Genomic DNA, 10745 nt, shown 5'->3' with positions numbered 1-10745 from the left:
GTGTGTGTGTGTGTGTGTGTGTGTGTGTGTGTGTGTGTGTGTGTGTGTGTGTGTGTGTGTTGCAGTGGTTGCAGTGTGTGTTTGCACCTGCAGGTGTCTCAGTGTGAACTCGACGGGTTTGGTCAGAAACACTCGGCTGGACTCTTTGTTCATGGAGGCAGAGATGATGTGGGAGTTGACGGCCAGACTCTGTCCTCCTGACTTCTGCTCGCCGTCCGTCTTCAGCGTGGCGTTTTGAGTGGAGAGGAACGAGCCCAGGTTCTTATAGAGCGTGAAAACCACCTTCACCTGACCTGATGGACACACACACACACACATGGTCACGTGTCAGATCTACACGACTCGCTCGGCTGCGATCGATCCCACACAGCTCTCGAAATAACCTGCACCATCACACACACGTCACCATGGCAACGGCCACAGGAGCCGGTGACCATGGTGACTGTTGCCATGGCAACGTCGGGAGAACCGGCCTGGTTGCATGTTGCGTGGAGAAACCTCGTGAAGAGTGTGAGCATCTGAGACAGACCGACGGAGAGAGAGAGACTGACCATTGCGGCTGTACTGTTTGATGGTGGATGCCGATACGTAGATGGTGCTGTCGCTGTCATACGAGTTCGGAAAGGACAGATCCTTTAGCTCCATCTCTGTGTTGAGCACATACACCTCCAGATCTGAAACACACACACACACACACACACACACACACACACACGTTTGCTCTTTAAAAACAAACAAGCATAAAATCTAAAACATCCAAATTTGGAAACATTTTACAACAAGGGTAACATTATTGTTGACATCAGTTGCACATGTTAAAACCATAGTATTTAATTTGTGTTTGTTCATAATACACAAATGTTAATTTATAAAACTTGTAAAAATGTATTAGCATATATGGAAATTGAGATTAACCAAAACTAATAAATGCTGTAAAAATATTGTAAAGTGTTATATAAAATTGATTTGATGAAGTTAACGCAATTTCATAATTCGATTTTGTTCCGTTTGTAAATTATTTTGTACATTTAAATATTGAATCATTTATTTATAAAAAAAATCCCACTGAGGTGTTATGTAAACAAAGTCATTAGCAATCTTTGTATAATAGATTTAATTATCAACTGTAGCATTTGGACCAATCAGACACACATTTGTTCATTAGATTAACAAATAATCACAGACCCCTCACACAATAAACATACTGGGTGCCAGCATGTCTGGGAATGACCCCAGGCCCCTGGTTACCATGGCAACCAGGACACCTCAGCCAGATCAGATAAACATTTACGGCCTAATGGCATGTTGAGAGTTCTCCCTCTCACCATCTTTCAACCATAGGAAAAACATAATGCCCATAAAAAGGGACTCTCCTCTCATTAATTCATAGGTAAACCTTTCTTTGAATGAACACACATATCCTTCAGGTCACTGACTATGTTGTTACTGTTCTTGTATATTGTCTTTTGTATTGTATAGTGTTTTATCCAAAACCTTGAAACCATCAAGACTTTCATCCGAGACTGCATCCGTATGCTGGTTCCAGGCCAAGGCAATGCAAGTATCGTACATTTAACTAAACGAAACAGAGGTTTAGTATAAGCTGTAGACCTCGTTATAAACGGCGCTGATGGTTTCACTCAGGTGGTTAAGTGATTCATTTTTATAGCTTCATTCTCTGGTTTTCCTGATGTTTCATCCATCAAGTCTCATTTGCCCTTTCCCATGTACGAGTGATTGTTTGTTTGTTTGTTTAGATTAGTTATGTGTGTTAGCGTTTAGTTTTTTGCACACAAATTACATGAGTTTCTGATCCTGCTTGTGAATAATGCCCCTTTACGATTTTGATCCTTGCTACATGCTCTAATGCATTATTAGACTACTGTAAGGAGGTTGTTTTCTGTGGCCACGAAAATATCCTTTCTTAGAGTTGATATGAAATTACACTAAATGTTCGCTGGACGAACAGATTGGTTGATGACAATTTAATTCTGCTACAGTTACTACTGGCAGCTGATATAAATAATTGTAATTAATCATAATGAATTGTAATTATTTATATATATTTCCCTTTTGAGCTAATTTGCTACACAACACATTGTAGATAGTTTAAAACAGAGTTGAGGAATTTAACTTTCAAAAGTAACAACTCTACTAAAAAAACTGATAAATGTGATCTTTTACTTTAAACAATATTTTGTTAAATAAATTAATACTTATATTCATCATAGATGCATTAAACTAATAAAAAGTAAAGGCATTTATAATGTTACAAAAGATTTCTATTTCAAATAAATGCTGTTCTTTTGAACTTTCTATTCATCTGTGAATCCTGAAAAATAAAATGCATCACGGTTTCCACAAAAATATTGTGCAGCACAACTGTTTTCAACATTGATAATAATCAGAAATATTTCTTGAGCAGCAAATCAGCATATTAGAATGATTTCTGAAGATCATGTGACACTGAAGACTGGAGGAATGATGCTGAAAATACAGCTGCGCATCACAGGAATAAATTACAGTTTAACAGATATTCACATAGAAAACAGCTGCTTTAAATTGTAATAATATTTCACTGTTTTACTGTATTTTTGAACAAACAAATGCAGCCTTCATGAGCAGAATAAACGATTCCTGAACGTCTGAGCACTGGTGTATATGAAGCAGCGCGAGCCGTACCGATGTTGGGCGCACGGTCGCTGAAGTGACCCCCGTACAGGTTGTTGGCCAGCAGAAACGCTCCTTTCTCCATGACGTCCAGCAGCATGGTGGCGGTGTGCGACTGCTCTGTGACGTTCATGTCCTGCCACGACTCCAGCGCCTCCAAACGCAGCAGGTTATCCACCGTCTGCACCACCGCCTGACACACACACACACACACAGGTGAGCGCTGAACACAGAGACATCAAGCGTAGCGTTAGTTCTGGCAGGTCACGTTAGTCAAGCTCGCATCAGCTGACTCTCAGCTGATCCCCATCAACCTATGGGAATACGACACCTATCTAAGCATTCATATATAAGGTCCCTCAGTATTATCAGCAGTTTTCGCATTGCTCAATAGCTAATTACCCTCCTCCATCCCCAGCTCCTCCTCTGTCAGTCGGGATTCAGCCTTCTGATTCTCCTTGAATCAGACTAATTCTAAAATGTGTACATAAAATGATTGAACTTTAACGATATCTGCAATACATTTATGTTGGTTCTGTTCTGTTTACCCTGGGGGGTTATTGCAGCTCTCCCTGCTCTCATCCATGCTAGGCTGCATGGATGCGCAGGGAGTTCTTGCCCAGAACAGAACCATACCGCCAATCCAAACTGTATGCTAATTGTCAATCATCTTTGACGATAGTGGTCCCGACAGAAATGTGTGTTTGCACGACTGTGTGCTGCATGATTACCTGAATAAACGCTCGACAGGTCCGCTCTCTCTTCTGAAGCTAAAAGAGACCAAGAAACTGTTACTTTGATAGTTGTTAATGTGTGTGTGTGTGTGTGAGTGTGTGTGTGTGTGTGTGTACAACACCTTGTTGTAGTTGCGTGTGGCCGACTCCTTGTTTCCAGGTCGCAGCGCCTGCAGCTGTGAGTCCAGAATGTCCAGCAGTTGCTCCATCAGACGCACAGAGGAAGTGACATCACCGGCGTAGACCCGCCCCCGTGTGTGATTGACAAGTACAGCAGCGATATGAGCTGCGTTCTCCCCGCTCTTAATCTACAGAGATGAGAGAGACATCAAATATCTGTTCATCCATCCATCGTCTGTCTGTCTATCTGTCTGAATATCGATCTATCTGTCTGTCTATCTATCTGTCTGAATATCTATCTATCTATCTATCTATCGTTCTATCATTCTATCTATTGTTCTGTCTACCAGTCTACCTGTCTATATCCAGTTTGACTGTCAGTCCTTCTGATAACCCCTGACCTCTGACCTTTGACTGACCTTTTGAGCGACCTGGTTGACCCAGGGCGAGGTGCAGTTGCTGAGGTCGGGGCCTCTGGGGTTCCACACCACATCATCAGCCATACACTGATACGACGCAATACCTGAATGACGGACAAAGAGCAGGAGAAATGAGTAAAGCTGCCAAACAGAAAACAATTGAATCGGGTGATGCCGCAGGAAAAGGAAACTCTGATAAGAGGGATTCCTGTAGAAATAGCTAAAACATCCCAAAACAAAACCCCATCAAGTCGAGCAGAGTTAGTCAGATCTTCAGTGAAAGTTAAAACTTTGGAGAGACTATTGTGAAGCTGTGAAGAAACTAACCTCGTAACACAACAAACGTCAGTGGAAAGCACAGCAAACAGGAACATAACACTCAGAAAACGCTCTGACCCATAAAATGCGCACATGAAGGGTGTGGTGATTTTTCTGGCAACATGCAATGGTTCATTCAAGATGCCGAAGCTGACAGATGCATGCACACTTATTTTTTCAACATTAAGATTTTAAGTTGGAAACATTTCAGATTTCAGAATGGTCATTATTTCATTTAGTTTTTTAATCGCTTTCTGCAATTCTTAAAAATATCTCATTTCCTGCTGCATAACAAATGGAGTATTATAAGTAAACATTTTCATGTAATCTCTAAATTCATTTGAGTTTATGAACATGTACAATAATTATAATACAATTAGAAAATGGCATTTAAATTCATTTTAGATGAAGTTTTCCTCTGCAGGAGACTGGCTTTAAAGCTAGCATTAACATATGACCTTCAAGTGCCTTGATGTAATCTGTATGATCAAGTCAAAACACTGATGGTAATGACTGTTAGAATTACTGCTTGCCTCTAATAATAATGCTAAATACATTTAAAAATTATATTAAAAACTGATTTTGTATCTGGGGGCTTCGTATAAATGACTACGACAAAGATTATTAAAAACAGAAGCCATGAAACACCTCACGACTGTCCAGAGGCGAGTTCACTGAGAGTGCAGCAGCGTGCATGAATATATTATACAAAGCCATCCACTAGAGATACAACGCTAGAATAAAAAGATGTAAAATAAGACTACTTAAGTGCATTACACAAAGAAAAAAAATGTGAAAACTACGGCAAGTCTCCCACTTCCCCAATTGTTTGAAAAACTCTAAAACTTTGCTCAGATTTGCAGTCTAAAGTCACAAAATTCACTTAAGATCAAATGCTTCACCAATTTTTAAAATGTGAAAATGATGAAATTTGGAAGAGATCTCATCTCAAACTGTGCTCAGATCTGCCAGGATTTGAAATGGAAAGTCAGAGATCTCAATATGAACTCAAACATTTATCATAAAATTCCCTAAAGATCAAAGATCAGAGCTGTTTCTCCATTTTTCTCTTGAGAAAACAATGAGATTCGGAAGAGATCTCAATCACATCTCAAACTGTGCTTGGATTTGCCAAGGTTTGCAATCTCAAGTCAGAGATCTCAATATTAGCTCAAAGATATCTCAACAAATTCTTTGAAGATCAAATGATCTGAGCTGTTTCTCCATTTTTTTCTCATGAGAAAATGATTAGATTTGGAAAAGACAAAGATTATGAAAACCAGAAGCCATCAAACACCTCTCGACTGTCCACTGAGAGTTCAGCAGTGTGCATTAATATATTATACAAACTCATCCACTAGAGACACTAGAATAAACGGATGTCATCAAATGTAAAATAAGACTGCTTAAGTGCATTACACACAGAAAAAAAATGTGAAAACTACAAACACAAGGCATCGACATCATCATCACCCACAGTCTGTTGTTATGGCCATTAAACGGCCAAACAATGTCGCTGCTGGTTACATGCTGATAAAAACATTTGGAAATGAAAGGAAATCATTTTTCAATCAAGAGATTGTCTGAAATATTCCACCACACACACCACTATATTTCCCACAGTTGGCTTGACTGCAGCTGAAACACACCCACTGAATTGTTTATTTTAGCACTGACTCATCTGTACTGTGACCGCACACATGAAACCCCCCGAAACACCAGCTCACACACAAGCCCCTACTGACCGAGGGATCCTTTGGGACATGGCCTCTCCACCCTTTCTCCTCGATGAGTCGGGGGCCACTGGACCCCACGGGTCACCCGGCCCTCACACATGGGTGTGTGCGGCCCCTGCGGCCGGCGGGGAGGCCTGACAGTCACCGGGACCGTAGCTGTGATGGGCCGCCCCGCCGGAGCCCTATTTATAGCCCCCACCGGGTGGAAGGTCACGGACGGGACGGAAGTGGGGCTGAAGCCCAAGGACACGATGCTGGAGAGCGCACTCGGAGGAGTGGTGGAGAGAAGAGGCGTCGAGAGAGGGTCTGAGGAGATACACAGACAAAGGTACAGTGAGGTTAAACAGAGAGCAAATGTGATGGCAATCATGGGATGCTGTTCTGATTGAAGACAGCATGTGCAAAGTGACATATAATTTTATTTACAACAGTTTTCCACCCACATTTACAGATGAATGCAGACATTTCAGAACCAATTAACAGATCCAAGCATCATAAAAATCAAACTGTTCTGGTATTTTTTAATAAATGTAATGGTTATGAATACAAACTCTGAGCAAAAAGTCTCCCGCTTCTCAAATTTTTTTAAAAACTCTGAAACTTTGCTCAGATTTGCAGTCTAAAGTCACAAAATTCACTTAAGATCAAATGCTTGAAATGTTTGAAATGTGAAAATGATGAGATTTGGAAGAGATCTCATCTCAAACTGTGCTCAGATCTGCCAGGATTTGAAATGGAAAGTCAGAGATCTCAATATGAACTCAAACATTTCTCATAAAATTCCCCAAATATCAAAGATCAGAGCTGTTTCTCCATTTCTCTCTTGAGAAAACAATGAGATTCGGAAGAGATCTCAACCACATCTCAAACCGTGCTTGGATTTGCCAAGGTTTGCAATCTCAAGTCAGAGATCTCAATATTAGCTCAAACATTTCTCATAAAATTCCCCAAAGATCAGAGCTGTTTCTCCATTTTTCTCTTGAGAAAACAATGAGATTTGGAAGAGATCTCAACTACATCTCAAACTGTGCTTGGATTTGGCAAGGTTTGCAATCTCAAGTCAGAGATCTCAATATTAGCTCAAACATTTCTCATAAAATTCTCCAAAGATCAAATTATCTTAGGTGCTTCTCCATTTTTTTCTCTTGAGGAAATGATTTGATTTGGAAGAGGTCTCGACCACGTCTTAAACTGTACTCAGATTTGCCAGGATTTAAAATCAAATGTCAGAGGTCTTAAAATAAAACCCAAAACACATTTCTCACAAAACTTTCTGACGATCAAATGATCTTAGAAATCCACTAAGGAAATTATGTGATTTGGATGAGATCTCTACAACATCTCAAAATGTGCCCGGACTTGGCAAACTTTGCAGTCTAACGTTGATCTCAAACATTTCTCATCAAATTCTCTAAAGATTAAATGATCTGAAAAATCTCCTGACAAAATGAGATTTGGAAGAGATCTCAATCACATCTCAAACTGTGCTTGGATTTGCCAAGGTTTGCAATCTCAAGTCAGAGATCTCAATATCTCATCAAATTCTCAGAAGATCAAATGATCTCAGAAATCCCCTGCGAAAATTATATTTGGAAAAGATCTCAACCTCATCTCATATTGTGCTCCATTTTGGCAAGATACCAAAGTCTGTGATCAAAAGTCTCAGTATGAACTCAAATATTTCTCATCAAAGATAAAACGATCTGAGCTGCTATAAACAAAATTGACTCATTTGGGTATGATTTAATTTCAGGAGAAACAACTGAGACAAAGTTGATCCTTCCAGTCAAACTCATGAGCTTTGAAAGAGAAACATCTGAGCAATGAACATACTCATGCTTTATGGCAACTACTGACTCATTTGGCTCAGGTTTATACTTAACACATAACTGAGATCTCAATTAAGCCTCCTGAGAAATGAAAGAGCAACCTCTGAGCCATAAAAATGCTGACCTGTGGTGGGCTGCGGCGGGCTGAACTCCAGCGGGTACCGCAGGACGATGTAGTTGTTCCAGACGTACAGCTGGTTGTCTCTGGGGTTGTAGCTGATGGAGGATATGTGCTGGTACGGGTTGGGGAACGGGATCCTCACCGGCTCCTCGTGGTTACGCCGCGTGTCGTAGGCGTACAGGATCAGGTCTCCGCCCACCTCGCTGTCGTCGTCCTGGTACACGGAACGAACGGCATACAAGATGCCACACGCCACGAACGCGTCTGACGCCATGCGCTTCTCAAAGCTTGTCTGCCACGTCCCCTCAAACCTCAGCGTGTACGGGTTCACCTGAGATACCAGCCAATCGGATTACGGAACGATTGGAAAGCAGCCAATCAGAACAATGCAGCAAGACATAAACAGGAAGTTCATATAAAAACACTCTATCGATCTTTCTCACCTGGCTAACAACCAGGCGTCCGCTGTTGGCTTCAGTGGCGTATATGACCCAGAGCCCGTGTTCGTCCACGGCTAGGTCGATGTCGGATTTCCCGCCCCAGCGGTACGGCGACGTGTCGTGATAGTTGGCGGTAGCAATAATAGCTTCACCGCTCTTGATGCGAGTTCGCAGGTCATATTTCACAATGTTGCGTGTGCGTTCCTTATTGTAGAACACAGCTCCGTCATACACGACAAAACCAGTGCCATCCACTCGACTCGGCAATCTGTACGTTACACGGAAACGTTATTATAACATTCATACAATGTTCAACTTGTCTCACTTATAAACGCAAACTCACTTATAGGTGGTGGTGACTCTATTTTGGATGTAGTCGTCCCAGGAAGCGTATTCGTAAAGCATATCTGTGCGATAGGGTGTCCAGGGCATCACGTACAGCCTATCGCCCGCTTGCAGAGGGTCTTTACACCATGCCCCAGACTGATGCTCCGCCTCCCGCACGGAACTGGGCTCCAACACTCGCATTAATGTTCCAGGACAAACAAAAACTAGAGACGGAGAAAGAGAGAGCGATAATAGAGATGAGCAGGAGTAGAGGATGAAGCGTATTAGACTAATAAAGAATAGATCTAATGAACAGATCTATTCTACACACACACACACAAAACACAAACACACGTCTTACACTACCTATTGCTGTATCATGAGTGCCCGTGTGTGTGAGAAAGAGAAATTTCATTCTCAAAAGATGAAATACAATGTCATTATAAGAGTGTGTGCAACCAAAGATAGACAGACAGACGATAGATAGACAGAGAGACAGAGACAGACAGACAGACAGACAGACAGATAGATAGATAGATAGATAGATAGATAGATAGATGTGTTTGTTTGTTTGCTGTCATAAACTGATCTGCTACATTTCAGTTCTGGTTAAGAGTTTTTGAGGTAGAATCATGAGAGAGGGGGCGGGGCTACAGGAACCTTTGGAGCCAATGAGATGCGGGTTAGTTCACACAGAGGACAGGGATTGGCTGGGAGAGCTGTCAATCACGTCACACCCACACACTCAGGTCAAGCACTTCAGGAACACGGCATGTGCACACAGTTACTAAAAGAGAAGTAGTTTTCTTTATAAATGCTAAATTAACGACAACAGGTCGGTCCTGAGGGAAGCAAAGGGATGAACAGAGACGCGTGTGTCGTTTGGATCTGAGGATAAATGAGCTTCAAACAGCAAGCAAATCAAAAGGGAGAGCAGAAAACAAGTGTGTGCGAGTGTGAGAGAGAGATAGAGAGAGAGAGAGAGAGAGAGAGAATAGAGAGAGAGAGGGGAGTTCTTCCTGGTGTTTGTAAGGTGTGTGAACAAGAGAAAGAGGAAAATGAAGGAGCTGCATCAAACTAGAGCACATCACAAGGGCCAGGGAGAAAAGAGAGAGAGAAAGAGAGAGAGGAAGACAAGATGAGGAGAGACAGGAGAGAGAAACTGCGGCGTTAACATGGTCTTTACCTTTTTGGTCCACTTCTATTCAAGCGTTGAAATAGAGAAGGGGAGAGAGGTATAAATGAAGAGAGAGAGAGAGAGACAGAAAGAGAGAGAGACAGGCAGAAGGTGCACAGAAGAGAGAAAAAAGAGAAATTTCAGTTCAACAGCAGTCTTCCGTTTCTTTTCAAGCTTAAAGGTCAAGTGAAATTTATTAGACATGAGACAGGAGGAGAAACACATGAGGGAGAAAGACAAAAGAGAGGGGAGAGACGAAAATATTGCAACAGAGAGAGAGAGGTAGAGAGAGAGAGGGACAGTGAGCGAGAGAGAGAGAGAGAGAGTGATGGTATGGTAGGGTAAGGGACAGGAACTAGCTATGCCTCAATTAAACACCACCAATCGCTGCAGCCTTGATGAGCAGAAGAGACTTCTTTAAAACACATTACAAGTCTTACTGATCCCAAACCTTTGACCGGTAGTGTATATATATACATATATTAGGGGTGTACGGCTACACGTATTCGTAATTTCAAAAATTTTCAGTACAAGTCCTTCGGTTCAGTTCGCATGTGTTTCAGCGCGATCATCTCTCCCTCTTTTCTACTAGTTTTAACATGAAATAAACATGAATGAACATCTCATGTCTCATGTAATCACTCAATCAGTGTTTCAGCCACGGAAAGACGGCAATAAAACAGCTTGTAAACGAAATGTCACGTAGCATTTCATTTACCTCAGGCAAGTCATCAGTGTCCACAGCTCGTTATTTGCTAGTGAAATTAAGTCTAGAGAAGAGCATTTTGAGAAATATTAAGTCAAGTCACCTTTATTTATATAGCGCTTTTAACAATACAGATTGTGTCAACAAT

At 41.5% G+C, this 10745-nt stretch overlaps 1 protein-coding gene across 1 annotated transcript in view; it reads right to left on the bottom strand.

The window, feature by feature from the left end:
* Positions 1 to 10745, bottom strand: part of LOC107668682 (adhesion G protein-coupled receptor L1) — a 35865-nt gene that overhangs the window by 4332 nt on the left and 20788 nt on the right. Inside the window, exons 5-15 of the mRNA XM_016460647.1 lie at positions 9901 to 9915; positions 8731 to 8938; positions 8391 to 8655; positions 7951 to 8278; positions 6007 to 6303; positions 3944 to 4047; positions 3527 to 3712; positions 3402 to 3440; positions 2683 to 2863; positions 552 to 674; positions 88 to 293 (exon numbers count right to left, since the gene is read on the bottom strand). Of these exons, the coding sequence (XP_016316133.1) occupies positions 88 to 293; positions 552 to 674; positions 2683 to 2863; positions 3402 to 3440; positions 3527 to 3712; positions 3944 to 4047; positions 6007 to 6303; positions 7951 to 8278; positions 8391 to 8655; positions 8731 to 8938; positions 9901 to 9915 (1952 nt within the window). The remainder of the gene's footprint in view (positions 1 to 87; positions 294 to 551; positions 675 to 2682; positions 2864 to 3401; positions 3441 to 3526; positions 3713 to 3943; positions 4048 to 6006; positions 6304 to 7950; positions 8279 to 8390; positions 8656 to 8730; positions 8939 to 9900; positions 9916 to 10745) is intronic.

Source organism: Sinocyclocheilus anshuiensis, unplaced genomic scaffold, assembly GCF_001515605.1.
Source record: "Sinocyclocheilus anshuiensis isolate Anshui unplaced genomic scaffold, SAMN03320099.WGS_v1.1 scaffold156, whole genome shotgun sequence".
Taxonomy (NCBI): Eukaryota; Metazoa; Chordata; class Actinopteri; order Cypriniformes; family Cyprinidae; genus Sinocyclocheilus; species Sinocyclocheilus anshuiensis.
Note: the sequence above shows the minus strand (reverse complement) of the source record. Positions and strands in the feature narration are given on the sequence as shown.